Consider the following 23,041-nt stretch of genomic DNA (forward strand, 5'->3'; position numbering starts at 1 on the left):
GGACTTGGATATGGTGCTTTAAAGTGTTAATTGCTTTATTTGACGTTTTCTCTATTTTTTATGTTTTGAATATGTTCAAGATAAAGAAATAAAAGCATGTGAAGTGATCAACTATACTAAAAATAACATGGGAAGTGGTCAACTATACTTGTAAGTGATGTCTTAATGATCAAGTAAAAATTTGTGAAAAAAAACATATATAAGTCGCTCCTGAGTATAAGTCGCCCCCCCACCCAAACTATGAAAAAAACCGCGACTTATAGTCCGGAAATTACGGTAATGTGGCTTTGTAGTGATGGGAACATTGCTTTCCGCTCTGCTGAAAACTAAATAGGGCTATCAGGCATATTTAGAAGTAGAAGAGTTTCCCATGACTTGTGTCAGGCGGCAATGTATTTAACTTTATTTCTTCCTTGCGAAGGTAAAAGCTGATATCTGTTTTTGTTTGTCCAGGTGTTGTCCTGTCATGCAGTTTCACGAGGTCGTCCTACTGCAGAGGTGACGCTGTTAGCCAGACAAGCCCAGAACGTCACCCTCTATTGCACCTTTCTCTGCTACTCTCTGTGCCCTAAAAGTTTGACCCATCCCAATACACAGTTCTCCGAGCTAATGCATTCTGCCTCTCTTGGTTCCCAGTTGTAGTTTCATTTACAGCATATCTGGTCAAGTAAAAGTGTAGCGAGCCGTCCCTCATTATTCATCATCATGTCGAGCCGACGGAAGGCTTCCACCCCCTGTATGATCCGACCACAGGAGACCATGTTGCCGCTGGATGATGAGGAGGAGGTACCGTATTAATGTCTGGAATTTATAAGTCCTTACTCTGCGTTAGTTAAATAAATATCTTATATTTTATTAAAAAAATTATTTTGTTAATTTTGAATCAAAATACCCTACCTGTACAATATAGGAAGAATTTAGAATTGCATACTTTTTCACTCGGCTTATTTATTCATTTTGGGCAAATATATTTAATTTTATTTTTTATCAAAATACCTTACCTGTACAATGTAGGAAGAATTTAGATTTTTTTTTTTTTACATACTTTCTATCTCTGCTTATTTATTCATTTTGGGCAAATATATTCCAGCTGTAAAAAACGGATTGCACTGATTTGCAAATGGAATATCTTGCCCGGTTATTTATGATTGTAAAACCTGTCTTCCTCTGCCAGACAACAGAGAACCATACTGAGGAGGATGCTATGGAGACAGATCCATCTGGTGACCTCGACCTAACGGGGAAGACCTCTGACTCCCCAGCAGCACCTGACATCCCAGTGTCCGAGTCATCAGACACTTCCAAGTCTTCGCGTAAACAAGCAAGAGGCTATGAGTGCAAATACTGTTCCTTCTCCACTCAGAACCTCAACACATTCAAAGAACACGTGGACGCCAATCACCCCAATGTCATCCTCAACCCACTGTACCTGTGTGCTGTATGTAACTTCAACACGAAAAAGTTTGACTCCCTGACAGAACACAATGAGAGGAGTCATCCCGGGGAGAGCAACTTTAAGTTCAAACGCATCAAAATGAACAATCAGACAATCTTGGAACAGACAATAGAGGGCTGCAGCAGCAACGCAGTCATTTACAATAGTTCCAGTGTTACATCTGGCAAAGCGGAGGGCCAGACCGCTGTTCCCCACAACAAAACCACCGCCGTCAAGATGGGGAAACAAAAGGTCATGTCTTCAGATAATAAACGGACGGAGCCTCAGTTGTGTAAACTGAACCCCGACTTGACTAAGAAAGCAATCACAGCACTCAATGTCAACGGGACCGTAATCATCCCAGACTCGGCTCTTCTCAAAGCTGACGGCCTTTCTCACATCATGCCTTCCTTGCAGCGGCCTGTAAACTACACCCAGGTAGGATGCAATACAAAGTCCTAGGTTAGGTGTCAGCAACTCTTAACCCCAAATTTGAGCAGTATCCCACAGAATGAAAGTTTTCTTCTGAATATTTTCTTCAGATTTCGTTTTCATGGTTTGCCTTATGTGGCAAATAGCTCAATAAATCTTGGTGCGAGGTATCGCTTGTTTACCAGAGGTGAGCATTCCGTCAATACTGACGGAAGCTCTGTCCGTCCATCACTAATGGATGCTCCTTTTGCTGGTAAATGGCAGGAAACGTAAAAAGAAAACTGAATGACTAAACACTAACGAAGTTTCTCACTCACTGGGTTACAACTAATTTTGGATTTTAATACACCAATGAACCACTAAACAATGAGATCAGTGCAAATCGTTAATGGATGGATAAATTACTTAAATTAATAATTTACGTTTTACGTTGAAATTATTTTATATTGTACATCCCGCGCTGTTGTTGACATGGGCCCACTGTTTTATCTGAAGCCAACAATCTCGAACTTGGATTTTGAAATTGGAAAGTGATTTTAAGGTGAACTGGCAAATTGGCGCTGTTGTCTGGCTTTTTTTTTTTTTTTTTTTTTTTTTTTTTTTTCCTTTTCCCCAGACAGCTGGTTAAAATAAAGCCTCTCCTTTCTCAACAGCACTCAAACACTAATCCATGCCTTTGTTACATCTCTGCTAGATTACTGTAATGCAGTAAATGGACTTTATCTGAAAGGTTCTTTTATTTATTTTCAAATCTTTATCTTGCGGAGGATCAGAGGAGTCGAGCTTTTTCTGTTTCCGGCCCCTCTTTTTGGAATGATCTTTGTGTTAACTTAAAACATATTTTTATTCTATGGCTTTTGACTCCGCATGAGACTCGGCATTGTTCTCGTATTTTATGATGACTGCTGCATTGGTGTTTAAAATTGTATATTTTCACTGAACTTTGTATGCAGCAATGGTTGTTTTAAAATTCTCTATACGTTGAGTTGAGTTGAAAATAAGGCTCTGTTGGTGAATTTTATTAGCTTCCATAGCTCCTTTCATATTTTCAAGCTAGGACATTTATTTAATTTATTTCACTGCATATTGAGTTTATCATAATTTGTTTTATAGTAGTGAAAACTATATGAAGTGTAAAATGTCAATATTACTAAATGTTGGCATTTAACCATAATTAGCAGTCCGTCATTATTATTCCAGGTGCCGAAGATCGCTATTCCTCTCAACACAACCAAATACAATCCCTCTCTGGACGACAACCTGACCCTCATCTCTTCCTTCAACAAGTTCCCATACCCAACACAAGCTGAGCTCTCTTGGCTTACCGCAGTCTCCAAACATCCAGAGGAGCAAATTAAAGTTTGGTTTACCACCCAGAGGCTCAAACAGGGCATTAGCTGGTCACCAGAAGAGGTACAAACTGTCTATTTGTTTGTCATCACGTTGTTTGAGGCCAGCTCAAGACGGTCAAACACACTGAGAGGTTATTGTAATTGAAATATCAATGGACATAACTGTAATACATTTCTCCCATACCAGGTGGAGGAAGCAAGAAAGAAGATGTTCAATGGTACAATCTCCTCTGTGCCTCAGACCTTCACAGTTGTCACGCCTCAGCTTACCACTCAGTCTTCCGCCAACACAGCACCAGTAACCACCGCAGTCTCCAAATCCTTGCAGCCTACGGCCTCACTCCTCCAGTCCGTCCCTTGTCAGCTCCTGGGACAGACCAGTCTGGTGTTGACTCCCGTAGCCAATGGCTCTACTGTTACATGTGCACCGCTGGCACTCACGTTGGCTAACCAGGTGCAAACAAAATATAATAGATTTATTCTGCACGGGATTTTACATTCATTTTTCATATCTAATTTGAAATGTAACAAGAGCAACTCATGGTCTTTGCCTCCGTTTTTTTTTCAACAGGTTGCTCAGTCACTCAAACGACCCTTGGCCTCTCCCTCAACTGCCTCAGAGAGTAAAAGGCCTTCCATCATTCAAGCCATATCTGCGCCTATCGCCACATCCAAACTTGCATCGCCCAAAGTGTTAAATTTCACCGCGGACCCCAACAAAACAGCCGAGCAGCTATCAGTGCTGCGGTCCAGCTACATGCAGTGTCCTTTCCCTGAGGAAGAAGAGGTAGGAATAATGATATAACCACTGTTATCGCGATAAATATAGACGGAGATAATCACATGCATTTTGTCATGTGACAGATCTACAGGCTGATAGAGACCACCGGGCTGTCCAGAGGGGAGATTAAGAAGTGGTTCAGTGAACAAAGGCTCCTTAATCTGAAAGGTACCTCATGTCTGAAATTATGAATTACCTCGACCTGTAGGTTTTCATTTAATGCTTTGAAGCTATGTTTGAAACGGTCACGTGCAGTCCTAAAATAACAGGTTCGTAATCATTTTGGAACACTGGTTTGGGACGGGGAGGATATTGTCTCTGTTGTTGCCATGGTAACACCATCTACTTTTGGAGGACTGAAATATTGGCGGGCTAGCCTGGACACAGTGTTCAGCACAGATTCCGGATAAGGGGAAGAAAATGGACGGAAAGAATATTAATTGGGGCACGTTAGTGTAGTCTTGTGTGTTATGGGAAATTATCAAATTTCACTTAATTGGCCAAAAAAATAATTTAGTCGTGACATATAATATATCTATTGTAGAGACTTAGCCAACTTATTTCCAGCATCTGTCATGGAACCACCAATTTGTAGGGGGCTTCCAGTCAAATTCTCTCATTGGTTACAATGAGTTTCGATTCACCGAGTGGTTTTTGAAACAGTTTTCCTTTTCTAAGCGACAATTAACCCTCGTTCCGTTGAAAATTGTCTTGCACGCTTTGGCAGCGAGTAGGTGTGCTACTGGCGGTCGTACAAAAAAGCAGTTGAATCTTTTACTCCAAGAGCATTGTTTTTTAACTGGCTTTCCCAGACAAGCAAAGTGCTTAAAGATTCCAGCAAGGATGACTAACAAAGATGAAATTAGTCTGAGAGTCATTTGGAGGGGAAAAAAAACACCTTGACGTTGTACCTGTGCTGCTTTTCATTTCATGGATGAAGCACGACGCAATGTTTGCATTTAATTTTGTGATAATGTGCTTGCATTAAACCACTGGAGGAGAGTATTTAGTATATTTTTGATTTTATGGACAGTAACCTGTGGTGTAGTGTAGCAAGGAAGACATTTCGCTCATAAAATTCCAAACATTGAAGCCGATCTTTGTAATATTTACAACGATTCCAGTTGTAAGAAGCTTGTATACAAGCAACTGAGCTCATCTATGACCTACTATACTTCTGCTATCGTTCTAAATTTCAATTTCTGGCTAACATAAATAAATGTTTCTCTCTGTACCCTTTGAAGGTGTTCCTCCGCCCCCAGTATTGGTGAAAGCTGAAGTGACTCCAGTCCTGAAAGATGGACCTGTGAGGAAAGCGGTCCCAAGCCATTTTCCCCTGCTGGAGCGAGTGAAGGGCAAAACCTCTGAGCAACTCAATGCACTCGAAGAGAGCTTCCAGAGAAGCAGCACTCCAACGGACACTGACCTTGGTACAATTTCACCGTCAGACTTTTATGTGAGCCTTGCGCTGTGGCAGACGAACAGCAATTGCTGAATTATTGAATAGAAGTGATGCCTTGCGAATTTGGCCTGAGTAAGAAAACCTCGTGAGAGGTTGAAAATAGAGTTCATAGATTGATCTAAAAGAGGAAATCACAGTGAAGCATGTGTGAAAGAGTCTGTTCAACAGTGATTGTCATTTTCACACAATGGCTAAGAGCTTGTCGAGTTTTAGTGGAAGCAGCTCACCTGACTCCTTGAACTCTGTTCTGCTCTAGACCAACTGGCCCAGGAGACCAAGCTATCCAAGAATGAAGTGGACTGCTGGTTTTCTGAGCGCAGGGCGCTAAGGGACAACATGGAGAAAGCCTTGCTCAGCGTGACCCCGAAGAACACAGATGACAAAGGCGACAAACCGGGCGTGTTGCTCAATGGCTCTTCCCATCGCGAGCAGGATGGGAAAATGCTCCAATCGTCAGCTCTCCCACCCTTCCTCTCTTCTTCCTCATCTTGCTCCCCTCCTGTGCTCGCAGCCTCCTCGCCTCATCCCCCGACCTTGTCTGCCTCTGCATCACCTCCAATCCTTAATTCGTCCTCCTCCTCGTCTTCTCCGCATCCTCCCATCCTCTCGCTGTCGACGAGCCCGGCTCCCATCCCGAGTGGCTCACTCGCTCTGCTGCGTGAGGTAACAATTGATAGACTGCCTAAAATCATGCCTGAAAAATATGTCATTTTTAGATGGTTTGCTAATGATTACTGAGTTTTTGCGTGGGGACGAGAAATTACTTGTCAGGTTTTTTTTTTTTAACAGAAAGTAGCTTTTTCTTGCTAGTTTGGATGTAAAGAGGTTAGAACGGAAAGTGAATGGGGTTTTCAGGCACTGCGTTGTACTAAGTGTAATGTGAAAAGGCCTTTAAAACTAGCGCCATAAAATTTTGCTCTATTTCTTCTAGTGTAAGCCACATTTTTCTGCGGGTAGAGCTTATTCTGCCATCTGCTGTTTGTTTGCATGTAATACTAGAGTCCAGTTTTGGGAGAGCCAGTCAGATTTTATTGTAAATGGTTGAGGAGTAAATGAAATTCAATTGCTTTTTTTTATGTAATATATTGCGTTTGCTTTTCTGACCTATCTTGGCAGATGTTCTGCCGGACCCAGTGGCCAACACCCGAGGAGTACAGCCAACTGGAAGGGCAAACAAGCCTGGGCCGCACTGACATTGTGCGCTGGTTTAAGGAACATCGCTCAGCCTTGAAGAACGGTGAGACCATGGCCTGGTTGGAAGCTTACCAGAGCCAAAAAGAACAACAGAAATCTGGGCAAGAGCAAAATGGAGACAGTTCTGACAAACAGCAACAAAGTGTATCACCAGAAGGAAAAGGTATATTACATTGGATCAGCACGCTTTGTGGAGTTGTCCCGTTTTAACCCCACAAACTTTGCTGTAGTGGAGGAAGCTGGCGAGAAGAAAACAACAGCAGCATCTATGGAGAACTCCAAGCAGTCCAATCCAGACACAGTACAATGGTTGACTGAAAAACTTACTCACAGTGTGCCGGACCTCAGCCAGGCCAGGCTGGACCAAACCAGCTCTAGCATTGCTGAAAAGGGGAGGTGGGTATCTTGCTGTCAAAAAAGAAATCCTAAAAAAAAAAATCAGACGGATGGACAGTTCCACCTTACAAATAAGACAGTTCTAGCTTACAAATAATAATGCTCCGTCATGACACTTTCAGTATTTAAAGTTCTATCCGATGATGTATGAGGTCATGTATCAGCTCCGTTTCACGCACATTGAATATCGTTGAAAGCGTCATGCTGTGTTGAAAATGGTGCATTATGTACTGCGTTTGTCAGGTGGGTTCAGGTGACAGTAGCTGTGGGCGAAGAGAGCGAGGGAGGATTACAAAGACAGAGACTGGCGGCAGATACTGATGTTTTGACTATGGAGCAACCCGGGAGGGTTACTGGCTGATGGTAAGTAGATTTATTTGATTATAGTTTGGTAAGTTAGTTAGTATAGTTGGCAAATTTCTTTGGTAGATTGTTTGTTGTAAATAGGCCTTTTTTCCCCCCCAATAAATGTTATACCAGATATTCAAACCTTACGTGTGCATAAACTTATTGGTACTCCTCCTGTTAATGAAAGAAAAACTCAGACTGCTCATAGAAATAACTTAAATATAGAAATAATTAGCCCTTTCACACCTGCATTTTTTTCCTTAGGGATTTTTTTTTTTTTTGCTGATGTTGACATAAGAACAACATAGGGAAAATAGAGTGCTCATGTTTTTATTCAGGTATTTATTTTATGTATGACCCCATTGTTGGCTTGGCATGCTCCACTGCGCTAACTGGGCGTATGTGAAACGTCCTGACTTGATTGTTATTGGTTACCTGGGACATGGACGAACATGAATCAAATATGTTTGCTGCCATCATCATTTTTTTAATAAGGTTACTTAGGTCGCTGATTGTGTAGGTATCGCCTGACTGTTACTCTTGTTAGAGAAGTCCACAAACTGTGGGCACCCTGGTGGCATTATAAAGTTTTGAAACAAGAATTGACTGCTGCCATCTTTGGCTTCAGAGTTTTCCTCCTTTTCCCTAGATTTCACACAGAGAGGGGTTTATCCTCCTATAACCCGCAAAAGGATTATCTGTCTGTTTGTGATTGGCTGTGGCCATGAATGGGGCACTGGGCCTTTAAAATGCCACAGCTGCAGTTTCATCCGTCCATCCATCCGGGAAGTTATTTGTGTCTAATTAACTGTGATTGGTCCTTTTAATGGACAGTTTGACGGCAGCCGTTGATGCGACTTGCTATCCTGTCATTAGTGTGTGCATACACACACATAAATCAACATACAGCATCCTATTATTGGAGGGAGGCACTGCCATTCATTTAATAATGAGTGTCAATCATTGTTTAAGAGGACATTTGTTGTGCAGTGATCCCTCGCTACTTCGCGTTTCACTTATCGCGGCTTCACTACATCGCGGATTTTTTTCCCAAATTAAAAAAAGTATTTAAAAGTCAAAATAAAACTTCTAAATTGAGGAAAAATGTCTAACCTTTAGGCCAATGTGGTATTGCTCCAAATGTTCGTTTACATTCCTTTAGAAGTCCGTTTTCGCGTGTTAGCACGATCGCGAATTAGCATCTTTCCGCTAACTCATTATCCTGCCCAGTACTGCTTGTTGATGACCGTACTTCGCGGATTTCACTTATCACGGGTGGTTTTTGGAACCAGTTATCCGCGATAAACGAGGGATTACTGTACTTTTTTTTCTGGCAATACACTGTTCAAATCTGCAACATTGGCTTCTTGTACTTAATGTCTCAAATGTTATTTGATGAAAAATCTCAACCTGACTGACCGTTAACAGAAAAAAGTTAAAAGTTAAAGTCCCAATGATCGTCACACACACATTTAACCCATCCCCATGTGATTTTGATCCATCCCCTGGGGGAGAGGGGAGCAGTGAGCAGCAACGGTGCCGCGCTCAGGAATCATTTGGTGAAGACAATGAGGTCAATAAAACAAGAGCTCTATTAGTGGGACCTCACTTCTTAATCATGTCTAATTTCTTTTCTAGATGATGTGAAAGCATACACGAGTCACAAAGGTCACGTACAAGATACCAAACGTGGAAACAGGGATGTATCTCCGTGTGGTCACCAAGCAGATTGGACATCTGCTCGCGTATCATGTGGTGCTGATGCCCATGTACTGTAAGGAGTGCCAAAGCTGGACTTTATTATTTTTGGGGGTGTCATGGTGGTGGAAAGAGTATCTTTGTAAATATTTTTTCTGTATTGCTAAAAAATAAAAAAAGTTTGTACAGTTTTTTTTCCTGAAAGGGCATGTTTTGTTACTTTTTTAAAAAATGTGTGCCCAGTACTTAGAATGTTTGTGTTCTTTAAAGCTTGAAGTGTAAAATAGCTGTTTATTTGCTGAAAATCAAGCCTATTTTGGAGGAAAATTGAATCTGCTTTCTGCTCGGTAAGAGCTTTTTTTTTCCTTTTTTTATGGAACTAACTTGTACTGTAAGGCTTTCTTGTGCTCAGCGACTTCGTCTCCAGCTCGAAACTTTCTCTTGCAGCGTCAGCCCTTTAGTTCTCAGACTATATTCTTCAAGGAAAGGGAATGGATTGTGGGAGTACAAGCTTGGCCTTGCCTCGCCTCTGGAGACGGAGCCACGCGTTTGCCACAAAGAGCCACATGTGCAGACCAAGACGAACTGCATTAGGCCAATGAATGATAGAATGCACTAACTTGTATCTTTTTTGAATCAGCTGTTGTGCTCCTGCATCAGTACCTGAGGCAATAACAGTGCAGAATGTTTTTCTGTTTAAACACGTAGTCTGTCTGATCGCACCATGCTGCCTTTTCAGGTCTTTCCACATCAACTGATGATGATGATGGTTCAGTTCAATGGAAAAACAACTTTTTTGGACTGAAATTAGAAAATTGGGGAGATTCATTATTGGCGATTAAGTATCGAAAGCCGTTTCAAGTATGAATCTTGTTCAGCCGTGAATCGTGAACACGTCTCGTCCGCTTTCGCCTTTCTGTGGTTTGTCTTCGCAATGGACAGCGGGGGAGTTTAGTTTAAAACTCGTCAGTGTACAGTTGGTTCTAACGGCAATTTCTTTTAAATGTACGATCAAACCTGTGTTGACTGCCTTAGAATCAACGTTTTTGTTTCACTTGTTCTCAAGATTTAAAGGGACGTTTATTGTTTTTGTCTTATTGCATCGTCATGCATCATTTGTGCAAACGCTGCTATAGATTCAACTGTCACTTCTATATAATGCTGGTTTGAAAAGCAGAATGAACATGTTTCCGCTGCTTAAGTTTCATGTTAAAGCGTCTGAGCGTATTCTGGCTTCTGGTTGGCTTCTAAGAAATACTGCCTGCATTTTCATTTTCTACTTTAAATCTCCTCTAACCCAATAAATACGCAAGCTGTCTAAGCAAACAAGCTGTTTGAAAATTGGTTGTGTTGAGCAATCCAGTTATTTTCAAGCAGTGGTCTCAAACTCAATTTACCTGGGGGCCACTGGAGGTAAAGTCTGGGGTGAGGCTGGGCCACATTTAAATGAACATTGAAAAATCAACCATTTCTTCAGTGTTGCTTTTAACCCTCTGTCATTGTGTCTTGAGTAATGCGTATACCCTTGAGTTTTGAGTGTACCCCACCTCTCGCCCATATCCAGCTGAGACGGACGGACTAAGGCCCACCCGCGATTCCAATGTGGACACACAATGTAGACAATAGGTTTTTGAGAATTCCTCCTCAACAGAATAGAATAGAAATAGAATAGAAATAAAACAAAATAAAGAGATTAAAAAAAATAAAAGTACAAAATATAGCAAGTATAAAATAAAGTAAATAACACACTCAAACTCAGTCATCTTTTCGGTAACTGTTGTATTTACAAAAACAAAAATCACTTGTGGCAATAGGAAGTCTGTCGCAGACAACCAAGACATTACTTCCAGTTGGCCATGTGTGCTCTACACAGAAGCATTCACCCAGCATGTTGACAATTCCAAAAGTCTTGTGATATGCTATCTGAAAGGGTGGAGAAACTCATGAAGAACCTAGGTCAGCTATGGCATTTCTCTAGCTGACAGTCTGCTGTCAAAGGGTGAAATAAGGCAGTAAACCAGACTGTAAGAAAAAGGGTTGAATCATGTTTTTTTTAAAAAAAAAAAAGAAAACATTTAAAGTAATCAAAACAGCAGTCTTATTTTACTTTCGGAGTTAAAATACTTGCCACATTTACTTTTCACTTATGACTTAAATTAACTAATTTGGAATTCCTCAAATAGAAGAAGGTGAAGAAACAAACTTTTTAATCCAAGTGTAGTTGCTCAAAGTAGGCAATAGGTTGCTCTTGTCATCTCTTGTTAATCCCCCAAACGAAAGCCTTGACCCCAGTTGTGGCGCCCGCCACCGCCGCCCCCACCTCCTGCCTGCTCCTGAGGTGCTGCTCTCCTAGTAGGAGGGGCTCCAAAGCCTGACACTCCTCCTCTCCGATTAGGAAGGAGCTGATACCTGTGGACGAGTATGACAATTACAAAAAATGTTTAGTTTACAAAGACAATGGGAATTCATTTCTCATGTAAATTGTCATTGCAGTTGTGCAGAACTGCAAATCTTTTTTTTTTTTTTTAACCTCTGTTGCACCTACTGCAGTTAACCAAAACATAAAAAATAGCTCTCATTATGATGTGGTATCGTTTTGTATCGCTGCACATGAATACAAAATAATGAAAATATTTAGAATTTAATACCTCTGTTTAGAGCTGGCAAATCAAAATTCAACTGTGATTTTGATTTTCGCTTTTCACAAAAATAGAAAAAAAATCAATTAATGTGAAATAGCACTGTGTTTGTAATTTCCTACATTGTGAAAGCACTCCGAATGCACCGTGTGGATTGTGCACAGCTCTTGTATTTGAGCTCAATAGATTGTACAACTAATTTAACCTATTTTGCTCATCAATACTCCCTTGCTAATCTATCTAAAATATGTTGACACATTTTGCTTACAGAAGTGTATTAGAAAAAAATATTTCTTTAAATCTGTGTTCTGCAAATAATAGAACTTACAAGAACTGTGGCGTAGAAAGGAAGGAGCGTCCTCCTAGGTCCATGGGATATTTGAACATGAGAAAGAAGTAGAGGTGACCCACCAGGTTCCCAATGAGTTCATTCACAAACCTGCCCAAAAATAGCAGAGAAGCATGTCGATCGATGTCTGTTGTCAAAATATAGTGCTTATAAAACAAAAAAAAGATGCCGTGACAAAGAGGTTACTTACGAGCCTCCGATGATAAAGTTGAAGATCAAGATGACCCAAGGCAGATAATGTGCCTAAATAGAACATATTATGAATATCCTGGACCCGTTAAACAAGGCTGTTCATGAATAAATACATTGATGCAATTTGAGTGGTGAAACAAGATATTACCTTGAATCTTGTTCCAAACCAGAAAGACACAATCGTGTCTTTATTGAACTGAGCCCAAATGTACAGCACAGACATGATCAATGGGATCATCAGCAGCTAAAAGAAAAACAACACACTGTAAGTATGCAGGTAAACGTCATTAACATTCTTTTCTGCTAACACTGAGCATCATAACATTCTAGTGACTTCATGGAGTTTCGACTTGTTGCCTGGAAACTGCCGAGCGAGCTGTCGTGTTTCACTTAGCTTACAGATCCAAAATGATACTTTGTAAGACTAGTGTAGTATTAGTGACACGCTGCCTTCCGAAATAAACACAAATTCAGTTTTAATAATCTGGCTTTTTAACCACTTACCTGCATATCCATGAGCAGCCCAGTTATCTAGAACAAAAGTCAAGGACAACCACCACAGAGGTCACTTTGGTCACAGCTGGAGACTTGCAAATAAAAATAATAATAATAAAGACAAATTACACCAGAATGACTACGTTGAGGTTTGGTGCTACTTTAGGAAAGGATACAACAATGCAGATCCAGTTGAAGAGGAGCATGAAAACATAGTCAGCCGGTCGCCCATCAAACGCTCCTTAAAAAAAATATACAATACATAAAGAAAACACAGTGAGTGAGTGAGTGAGTGAGTGAGTGAGTGAGTGAGTGAGTGAGTGAGTGAGTGAGTGAGTGAGTGAGTGAGTGAGTGATCTCACCTGTCTCTAACCGAGTTGAGTAATTGTAGAGAAAATAAAGGTTGACGAGGAACAGGAAGCCAGTATTGGGGTACACTGGGAAATACAGGGTGGCAGTCACTGGTCTCCACAGCTAAAAATAGAGCAATGAATTTAATTGAAACATAACCCAAAAACATTATACAAACAAACTGCTTTGAGAGGACACAATCTCACAGATAGTATTCCCCATTGTTTTCTCTAGTAAATGCTACTGCAAAAACGCCGATCTTTGCCACACTGTAAGAAAGTTAATAATAAATTCTGGAATTAGCCACAAAGGTTGCATTATTGCAATGCAACCCTGCATAATAAGAACTTGATGCATGTCAAGTGAAAAGAAACAACACAATAAAGACATCTGATTGCATCTACTGGGGAGGTACAGCTAGCCATGGCACTGGTATGTGACATCAGCAGGAGTGCCGCAGTAAATTGACCATTTTAACGAGAGTGATCTAAAAGTAGTTACTAATTTCACATAGCACTGAAATGTGTCTTTGTTCATCTATCAACACCAGCAATGTCGAGTAACTAGAACAATAAAACGCAAAATAGCCTGTGACGTGATCCACCGAATTTCAGGACAACACAAAAAGCTCATTTTGACACCCTACGTTTTGTTGTTTTGTTTTAAAGTATAAGGATCTGTAGAAATAACTCAATCGTTCAAATTCTGTCTGTTTCTTAGTTTTATTTTTTTATTCACTTTACCCGGAAGTTTTTTGGGCTAGGCCTATTGGGTGAGCCAAGCTAGCCACCTGCTAACGCACTGACACTTTCGTAAACACAAACATAAGCTTGGATCTCTCGAGGAAAACCCAAGAAACACTCACGTGAAATCTCCTTAAGAACAACTCAGGCCTCAGTGCAAGGTTCATGGGATCAATCAATCCGAGTTTCCCTATGAGGGGAACAGCAATCGAGGCAGCAAACCAGCCCCTGGTGATGAGGGGGATGCTTTTGAACCAGTCCCCGATGTCAGACATCTTCCATATAATTATTTCAACAAACTAACCATAAAGTTCGAAGTCTGATTAGAAGTTAAGTGAATTATATTGATAACGCCAGCGCCCATAAGCCTTTCATCAATACCACTTCAAAAGTTTACATGACGTGGCTAATCACAACCGGCTAGCTATGATTGTTGGTTACAACTGTAACCACGTCATCCTCCTCCGGCTAGGATTTTCAAAATATGTAGTTAGCAAAAAAAATCCAATTGACCAAAGGTTAGACACGATTTATGTAAAACTAAGACCAAATATCCTTATTTGAATATATAACATGACCTGGCTCATATCATTCTGAATATATATTCATTATATAATATATTAAAAATATATTATAATATAATATATTGTTTTATTTTGAAGGCACGTCCATTACCAAAAGCGGGCGTTTTTTATGCTAATTTTATTTTCATGCGTCCAACTTGGACTTGTAAGAAACAAAACAAAATCTGCCATCCCCCCGCACAAATAATATTTTCCCCAAAAAATAGCTAATAACATATTTATCATGTCTGCAATGATGACGAAAAGGGTGGGCCTGTAAAAAGATTTCTCCCATAATGCACCTCTCTGTTTACCTGTGACGTACACTCCGAGCGACACAAATTATTTCATTGCAAAAACATAAATTGGAGGAAGTTAGTTAATTTACCATTTATAACGTGGGAGAATACTTTTTTTAAATATGGCCTAATGTCAGATGTTTTACTGATACTGTTTGGTACTTGTTTGTTTGTACGAAAAAGCGTCGGTTTTCTTTTCAAACATTCCAGACTGCCCGCCCAGCGAGCAAGCGATTAAATCAGCCAGTGGTTGGCGTTTCAATTTTGTCATATTGCTCCAAATGGAGCTTCATTCATAAATCTTTTAAAATGGATGTGACCGACATTGGAAACAAAGAAGAAGGGAAGCTCAACTATCGAAAACCAGCTTCTGGAAAAGGGTAATTATTAGCTGAGCTGAACTGTTTACATGGCCATTGTTATAGTTTTCTAAAGTGTGCACACGTCAAATGGTATATCATATCAAGATAATGGATGATGCATGAGTCACGTGTCTTGAATCTGTGCAGGGTGCAATGAAGTATCATGAATATTAAGCCTGTTTCTCACTAAGCAGCAAAGGGAAGCGAGGGGTTGCGCACATCCTAAATGTTGATTTTTCATCAGGGTTCGTTCAAAGCCGCAAACGCTCGCAAAGACGTTCACCAAATATTTAGTTTTTCTTGTTAAAACGAGATTTTGCACATGTTTAAAATGTCTTTGTGACAAGAAAACCAGTTTGCAACTGTTTGCAACTTTTTATGAACCCTGACAAAATCCCAACAAAACCCTCCGGGCTCAATGACATACGGGCTTTAATATATTCTGCATAAAAATGTGCTGATCTAAATTCAATTGAACATCTTTGGAAGGAGCTGAAACATGTCATTTGGATGCAGTACACTTCAAACCTGAGACAACTGGAGAAATTAGCTCATAAAAAGTGGGCCAAAATACTTGCTGAGCAGTTCAGAAGTCTCATTGAAAGTTACAAAATTTGCTTGATTATGGTGATTGTCTCAAATGGTTGTGCAATATTAAGAGTGCCATCATTTTTGTTCGGGACAGTTTCATGAGTGTTTTTTCCTTTTTGTTTTTCAATCTGTTGAACCATAATTCAAAGACAATGTCTGATTTTCAGTGGTTAATTATTATTATTATTATCATTACTATTATTGTTATTACTTTTGTCAGATTCAAGTTATTTTTGTGACCATTATTTTGTGAGTTTCTTTAATTCACAGAAGGGTACTGACAATTTTGTCTGCCTGTGTAAATATTTAATGACAAGAGCTTGTTATTGTTGCCATTAGAGAGCAGCCATGCGTTCTCTCTTTTTTTAAAATTTTCTCTTTGCTGTTTTCTTTCTTAGTGTGTTGTTTTTATTCCCACAGTGTTTTGTTGAAGGTCGTACGTACTGCTCAGCATGTTAAGGTGCGTTTCCTCCACGCAGCCTTTAACACCACAGGAGAATCCTTCCTGGCTGGTGATCACCATGGTAACATCTATTCCATTGACATAAGTAAATACAGGTGAGTCATTATTTGTTCCCACGAGAACCCCGTCCGTTCCCTCCACCCCAATTCCATGAAACTGACTTTTATGATGCTGACATATCAGATACATATGTTTCTCTCAGTTTGTCCTTCTCATGTTTGGACAGATTCCGTCTCGTGCAGAAGACGGGACAGGCCTGCACTGCTCTGGCATTAGGCTCCAATCAGAGCAGAGAGTTCCTGGTGGCTCTTGTTGATAATTCCATCAAGTGTTTTGATCAAGGTAAGAGAAGTTCTTACACATACAGCATCACCATCTTTGAGTCTCATTGTATTTTAAATGCTAGTTTTTGTCTTTCACACAAAGTCCAGCATTGATATTTTTGTTTTCTAAAGCACCCTCCAAAGTACAAACCAGAAATAAGATAAATACTTTGTTTGCACTTGATTGTATGTGTTTTTTTTTTTATTGCACAGACTCAAAAGAGATGGTCAGCTGTATGCGGGGTCATGAAGGGGCCGTTACGTCCATCTCCATCCATAGTTCCGGCCGGTATGCCATCACTACTTCCTCAGACACTGCTCAGCTATGGGACCTGGACACCTTCCAGAGGAAGAGGAAGCTCAATGTCCATCAGTCAATTGGCATTCAGAAGGTAAATAACATGATTCATGTGTCTAATTGTGGGGTGCACATGTGTCCATTTTTAACACTTGTTAAAGTTACCAAATGTGACTCGATGATGGTTTAATTGCAAAGTTTGACTTTCATAGGTAATGCAATGGTGGTCCTCGTTTCAGGTTTTCTTCCTCCCTCTCAGCAACACCATCCTCAGCTGTTTCAGTGACAACTCCATCTTTGCCTGGGAGAGCAAAACCCTGGTGTGTAAATACCAGCTTCCCGTACCAGACCACGGAGCTCGGCACGCCTACAAGACCTTTGCTGTAACGCAGTGAGTCGCCTACTTCCTAGGCACACTGGCCAATGCCTGTGTGCTACTCTGGCATGTTTCCTAAATCTTCATCAAAGTCTGAACAGGATAGTGGTCCACTAGAAGGAGAAGAGAAAGACGAGGTTGAATAATCAGGGGGAAAGAAAGTAAAAAAAATTTTAAAAAAAAAGCAAATATTTTGCACAAAAGTAATAATAATAAGTTATAACAATAATAATTATTATTATTATTATGATGTGTCTGCGTCCACGAGGAGTCCACGTTACATTTCATTTTTGTATCAGCTTTTTTTTCTGATATTCTAAAAAATAAAAAGTTGCTAAACTAAACTAAATAATGAACTAAACTATAAATAAACTGCAAAAAAAAAAATACTACATACTGTAGCATTTTTTTTTAGCAGTTTACCATTGTAAGGAAGAGTGGGCATTATTTGCTAAGTTATTAAGGATTCTAAACTGATAAGAGTGATACACCAAAAATGTGATGCTATTATTTCAGCAAAATAATGAAGTATTAGTTCCACGCATATGTTTGAATAAAGACGTATTGTGTCATTGTCTATATCCCAAATATGATTCAAATGTCTGTTGTTAACAGGGACGGTAAGAGCCTGGCAGCTGGGGGCCGGTCCAACCTTCTGCACCTGTGGTGTTTGGACAGCAAGAAGCTGGTCAAGGTGATCCAGATGCCCACTCAAGTTCGATTTGTCAGACAGCTGGAGTTTCTTCCCGACAGCTTGGGTGGAGAATCCAGTCAGGTACACTTGCTGTGGTTTTCCCCACCAAGACCGCTTATATTATAGTATTCAGACATTTGATTTCTTCACAGACATTGGGTGTGTTGGGGCAAGATGGAATTATGCGTTTTATTAACATTCACACCACCAAGCTGCTCTTCCACATCGGGTCCCACAATAATGGCATCAACGCAGTGACCATCAGCCCTACTGGCCGTCATGTGGTGGCCATCTTTGATGACGGCAGCATCAGCATCTATAGTGCTCAGAGTCTCATGGAGGATTTAAACGTAACCCGCATCTGATAAATAAATATTTGGCTTGAAATCAGAGATTGCAGCTTATAACCTACTCTCCTCCACAGCATCTTCTTCCACTACTTGCGGTAGTCTCCGATAGTGCAGCAAGCCAGGCACCATCAAATCTAAAGGTCAAATCTGATACGATACAAAAACCAGTCAATCACACAGCTGGGTCGAAACAGCGGAAGATCCGTGCACTTGCTGCTGGGTCTGCAGTAGAAGATAAAGAGGTAAGAAATACAGACAAGAACAATATTTTTGACTTGCTCCACAAAAAACACTCAACTGTCCTGACAGTTCGTAGTTTTTCTTTCCCAAGTTTTGAAAAATAAAGTAATAACCATGGTCTGACTGGATGAAATTGTTGCCGAATCTACGGAGAACAACAAACGCATTCTTGTTGTAGCTGCAAATTGAGAACTGATTTTCTTCTCTGGTTGTAATGTCTCAATTTTTATCCATGTGAGATTTTGATGTAATAAAGGGTTTGTCTTTATATTTGACTAGAACCAACTCTACGGTGGTCTGAACAAGACGCGACTGGTGGCTCTTCTGAAAACATTTGGGGAATATCCTGCTAAATACCGGTACTGTCATTCTCTCCTCAGTTTGGAGTTTGAGCATCTTTTTGTGATCTAGAATATTTTGCAACCTTTTAGGATGTTTGTGTGGCGGTCCTTGTTATGCCTTCCTGAGAACTACACAGCATATAACAGTTTGACTGAAAAAGGTGTCCACGCAGCTTATCTCAGCCTCCATGACAAGTATCCCATCAAAAGTCAAAAACTTCAGAGAGGGCTGCAGAGGTGCGCATCCTTCTACTTGACATGCTCAATTCAAACCTGCACAAGGTTCTCACAGCAATATTTTGTCTGAATCCTCACACAGGGTTTTATCTGCACTGTCTCATTGGTCTTCCATCTTTGGAGAGGCAGAGTATCTCCCGCTATTAGCCTTTCCATTTGTCAAGTTGTTCCAGAACAACCCTTTGCTGTGTTTTGAGGTGGTGGCCACTGTCTTAGGTACGTCTTGACCACCACGGCATTTGTCACACGCTATCCAGGATTTTAGCTGATTAGGTTGTGCTGTGTCGCAGTGAACTGGTGTCAACACTGGTTTGAATACTTCCCCAACCCTCCTTTAAACATCCTCAACATGGTAGAGAACCTTCTGGCGCATCATGACAAGGAGCTTCTGCAACACCTGGTGGACTGCGGGATCACCTCTCAGGTATTCCCACGTGATGACACACTTTGTCAGAAAAGCGCACGTGTGCTTTTTCTAAATGAACTGTGTGTATTTGTTGTAGCTCTACGTGTGGCCCCTCTTGGAGACGTTATTTTCTGAGGTTTTGACTCGTGACGAATGGCTGCGACTCTTCGACAATGTCTTTTCCAATCATCCATCCTTCCTGCTGATGACCTGTGTGGCCTACCTGACGTCCTGTCGGGAGCCCCTCTTGCTCTGCTCGCAGAAACGGGACTTTGAGGTAAGCACTCCCTTTCTCTATACGTGTATATAGTATGTACAAAGTAAATGAAATCAACTAAATGAAAAATGTTGTCTCCCCCCCCACACGTATATCAGTATTTTTTCCACCATCGGAACAACTTGGACACGGAAGCCATGATCAAAGACACCTACCGGCTAATGAGTAACACGCCGGCTGACGTTCATCCGAGGAGGATGCTCTCAGAGTTCACGCCGCTGACGAAAGGCTCTTACCCTGTGTTTAACCACTACCCGGAGTTCATAGTGGAATATCAGAACCGGGAGAGGGAAAAAATGCGGCAGCAAGAACTGGAATACCTCCAGGAGAGGTGATATTGCACTGTAGAAAAATCATTTTAGAAGATGAAGAAAAAAAATGTAAAAGTGTGCACACTTGGTCTCATTAGGGAGGAGATAATGTTGCAGCGTACAGATTTGATACGGCGCCAAGCTGAAGAGGATACCTATTATGTGCAACAGGTAGAGCTTTTGAGAGGAATCGTGTTAGGGGAAAAAAATGCACTTTTTAAAAAGTTTCGGACTCAACTCCTTTGACTTCACAGGAGTTGCTGCAAAAGGCTGAAGAGCAGCGCAAAATTATCCTGGCACAAGCGGAAGAGAAACTCGTACAGCAAAGGAAAAAGTAAGTATATTTGGATGTAGTATTTAGAGAAATTGGTATTAAACTGTCCTGGTCCTGTCACAGTTTGGCAGCCATGAAGAGAGACCTGAAGGTGAAGGAGTTACAGCTTCTCGATGCAAATAGAAATCGTCTTTTCAAACACCAGCAGGACCTCCAACTTTCACAATTACACAGATTGGACCAGGAGATCCTAAGAAAAGTAAGAAGGATTATGCATTATGCTGGGACGAGGTTTAAAAATTGAGTTGTTCTACTTTTGTTTGAACCATACATTGGTACTCACCACTGGCAAGCGACAAGCGGATTGCTCTGTTCAGGAAGTCCAAACATGGGCGTGGTTCACGAGCCCCTTAAATTAGGCACTTTGTCTCATTTAAGAGGTCAAATTACTAAAAAATCAACTAGGACTTATTGTAACTGTTTGGCTGCAGATGGCGCTCCATGAGGAGGAAACATCTGCAGCGTTCCAGGCTCTGGATCTCAGGCAGATGGAGTTGGAGGTGGAGCGGAAGCAGCTTCAACAGGTGACACCTTTCTTCTTTCCTTCTCATTCACCTTCTCTGCTCTCTTTTCCTGCTCCCCTCTTGCCGTTGTGAACAATGCTAGAGAGGACTAGCGTAGAATCCCCAGTTATCTCCTCCATCTCTGTTCGGATTTGCTCTATATTTACTTAGCACGTTGTCATCCATCCTCAGTATTCAAAGGAAATACGTAGTTTTGAATCCAATGCCATTGGCAACCATGTCATCATCCTCTTCTTTTTGTCAGCAACTGTGCAAGGAGCAGCTTCGCATAGAACGACAGGTTGCCGACATGAGGATGAAAAGCACAGAGGAAGAGAAGGTAAGGTCAGAAATATGCAATAGTATCTGGAAGGTAGGGAGAAAAAAGGTGCGTAAATGATGTCATAAGCCAGATAAGGACTTAACAACTGCGAGGGGCCCCTCAAGAGCAATCAAGTCAGCAGAGAGTTTTTATTTTATTTGTGTGCTGTTCAGGGACAATAGATATTAAAAAAAAAAAGTTACAAATTTAGATTTTGATTTTTTTTTGCACTTTTTCATTGAGAAATTATTCACTTTACATTATCTTTTAAATCACTTGTTTCAGGTTATTTACAGTTCAAAATTATTTTTATTTTAATGTCATTTCCTCTGTTATTGTTGTATGGAGTGCCCTTTATATAGTGCTTCATATACTACGTGAGCAACTTGGTAGTTTTCAACAAAAACGCTGTGAAAGCCACATTCCAGCTCCACTTTTGAGTCGAGCATCTTTTGTGGCATCCGTTCACTTGCATGTACAGGAGCTGGAAGACTTCCCGGCAGAGTCGCATAAGCCTGGCTCCGATCACAACTGGCAACAGGACGCCGAGTGCCAACAGCACGACAATGGGGAGCTGGAGAAGAGAAGGCGAACATTAGCGGAAGGCGACCGGCTGACGCGCACCATGAGTGATGTTGCTGGAAAGGAGGTGAGAACAACAAAGAAATGAAGCGACAAAACGCAGAAACAATTCAAATTAATTGATTTAGTACTGAAAAATGGGCATTATCCGTGTGTGGCTTCCAGTGGGATGAAGTGGTGAGTCAGAGAGGGCGCTTAGCGGAGCGACAGCGATCCAGGCCTGCAGCGGACACAAGTAACTTTACTCGTCACACTTACATTATGATGATGAAGATGACTAATAATACATAAAAATTAACCAATGAAAATCAGGCACTACTTTTGAAATACGGTTCAAGCAAATGACATCAAACTCGTGAAAGAGTCCTCAACAAAAATGATAATAACCCTAGAAAAGAAAATCATTTCACATGAACCACAGAAAGTGAAGATGGGAGCTCAATCGGTGGATGTTAGCATATTTTCAATCATGTGTTTCCAGGTTCTCCAGGACAGAGTTCCAACACCCCTTACGTCAGGACAGCCACCACTAAGTCAGCTACACCGAAGCAGGCTGGAAGCAACGGCATGGTGTGCTTGAACAGCTGCTCCCCCTCGGAAAGCACCGCCACCATCCGTGAGTCTACACGGGCAACGTCATGACCCGTTTACAGAGCATTAAAACCGGTCATTTCATGGCTCAAACATATTGTTCTCACTCTGCTATCTGCCAGTGTCACTGGACAGAGGCCGGACACATTTGGACAGCAAAGAGAGGCAACTGATGAACCAAATCAGATGTCTGAGAGAGAAGCTTGTGGCCAGAGCCCAAGAAGACAACGGTGCCTCCTCACAGTCCCTCTACACACACTGACTGACTACTCCACTGACCACCAGCTCTTACTTAACTCTTATTGATACTCCGGAACCTATTTTGATACTTTGTTGACATTATTTAACATCCATTTTTATGTTGAAAAATCCATGCATGCTTATTGTATCATGTTGATTAGACATTTTAAAGGCTGTTTTACATAGTTTTATTTTCACTATTTTTACTTTCACACATTTTAACTGTACAAACTTTAAATACATGGCCACTTTCAATAAGAAAGGCAGCTTGTGATAAGATCTTTAACCTGTTACAAATTACTGTTTTGGAAATCTCTTCAAATATTGCCAATGGTGTTCAATATTGCTAACTAATGCCATGAGCGGTAGTATGGAAAACACACTCTGATGCTTTTTAATGTCATTTCAGGATTAAAAAGTTTTAAAAAATAAAGTCTGTTCATTGATGACACTTCATATGAGGTCACACAT

The 23,041-nt window shown here is 40.8% G+C and overlaps 3 protein-coding genes and 1 long non-coding RNA gene across 10 annotated transcripts in view; 2 read left to right on the plus strand and 2 right to left on the minus strand.

Annotated features, from left to right (window-relative positions):
- zhx2a (zinc fingers and homeoboxes 2a) overlaps positions 1–11,150 on the plus strand; it is a 26,034-nt gene extending 14,884 nt beyond the window's left edge. For 2 of the 4 annotated variants that reach the window (XM_068651822.1, XM_049729557.2), the window contains 12 exons: positions 454–786; positions 1,175–1,873; positions 3,068–3,280; positions 3,407–3,673; positions 3,791–4,006; positions 4,084–4,168; positions 5,245–5,430; positions 5,719–6,125; positions 6,579–6,819; positions 6,887–7,052; positions 7,296–7,415; positions 9,039–11,150. In XM_068651822.1, coding sequence (XP_068507923.1) covers positions 706–786; positions 1,175–1,873; positions 3,068–3,280; positions 3,407–3,673; positions 3,791–4,006; positions 4,084–4,168; positions 5,245–5,430; positions 5,719–6,125; positions 6,579–6,819; positions 6,887–7,052; positions 7,296–7,413 — 2,679 coding nt within the window. In that variant the 5' untranslated portion in view covers positions 454–705 and the 3' untranslated portion in view covers positions 7,414–7,415; positions 9,039–11,150. Of the gene's footprint in view, positions 1–453; positions 787–1,174; positions 1,874–3,067; positions 3,281–3,406; positions 3,674–3,790; positions 4,007–4,083; positions 4,169–5,244; positions 5,431–5,718; positions 6,126–6,578; positions 6,820–6,886; positions 7,053–7,295; positions 7,416–8,049; positions 9,018–9,038 lie in introns of those variants that run through there. The other 2 variants (XM_049729556.2, XM_049729558.2) reach the window with 2 other exon arrangements.
- Positions 10,861–14,326, minus strand: derl1 (derlin 1). The gene is made up of 8 exons (XM_049729559.2): positions 13,990–14,326; positions 13,136–13,247; positions 12,950–13,014; positions 12,783–12,809; positions 12,427–12,522; positions 12,277–12,329; positions 12,066–12,176; positions 10,861–11,507 (listed from the first exon to the last, which is right to left on the minus strand). The coding sequence occupies exons 1-8, from the start codon at positions 14,140–14,142 to the stop codon at positions 11,360–11,362; spliced, it is 765 nt and encodes a 254-aa protein (XP_049585516.1). The 5' UTR covers positions 14,143–14,326; the 3' UTR covers positions 10,861–11,359.
- Positions 14,327–14,722: 396 nt separating this feature from the next.
- Positions 14,723–23,026, plus strand: tbc1d31 (TBC1 domain family, member 31). The gene is made up of 23 exons (XM_049730216.2): positions 14,723–15,109; positions 16,103–16,240; positions 16,372–16,487; positions 16,682–16,860; positions 17,006–17,157; positions 17,758–17,917; positions 17,989–18,186; positions 18,261–18,428; positions 18,706–18,785; positions 18,858–19,004; positions 19,087–19,220; positions 19,295–19,428; positions 19,508–19,687; positions 19,786–20,018; positions 20,097–20,169; positions 20,253–20,332; positions 20,396–20,531; positions 20,764–20,856; positions 21,101–21,175; positions 21,639–21,806; positions 21,905–21,974; positions 22,221–22,355; positions 22,453–23,026. The coding sequence occupies exons 1-23, from the start codon at positions 15,039–15,041 to the stop codon at positions 22,590–22,592; spliced, it is 3,060 nt and encodes a 1,019-aa protein (XP_049586173.1). The 5' UTR covers positions 14,723–15,038; the 3' UTR covers positions 22,593–23,026.
- Positions 16,673–18,180, minus strand: LOC125975086 (uncharacterized). 4 transcript variants are annotated; one of them, XR_007483864.1, is made up of 5 exons: positions 18,042–18,180; positions 17,804–17,895; positions 17,138–17,255; positions 16,932–17,067; positions 16,673–16,808 (listed from the first exon to the last, which is right to left on the minus strand). It is a non-coding gene; the product is annotated as an uncharacterized lncRNA (long non-coding RNA). The 4 variants fall into 4 exon arrangements; XR_007483862.1 differs by having other exon boundaries at positions 17,804–17,950; positions 18,042–18,178; XR_007483865.1 differs by having other exon boundaries at positions 17,795–17,950; positions 18,042–18,178.
- Positions 23,027–23,041: the final 15 nt, after the last annotated feature.

This window comes from Syngnathus scovelli, chromosome 9 (genome assembly GCF_024217435.2).
Source record: "Syngnathus scovelli strain Florida chromosome 9, RoL_Ssco_1.2, whole genome shotgun sequence".
In the NCBI taxonomy this organism is placed as follows: Eukaryota; Metazoa; Chordata; class Actinopteri; order Syngnathiformes; family Syngnathidae; genus Syngnathus; species Syngnathus scovelli.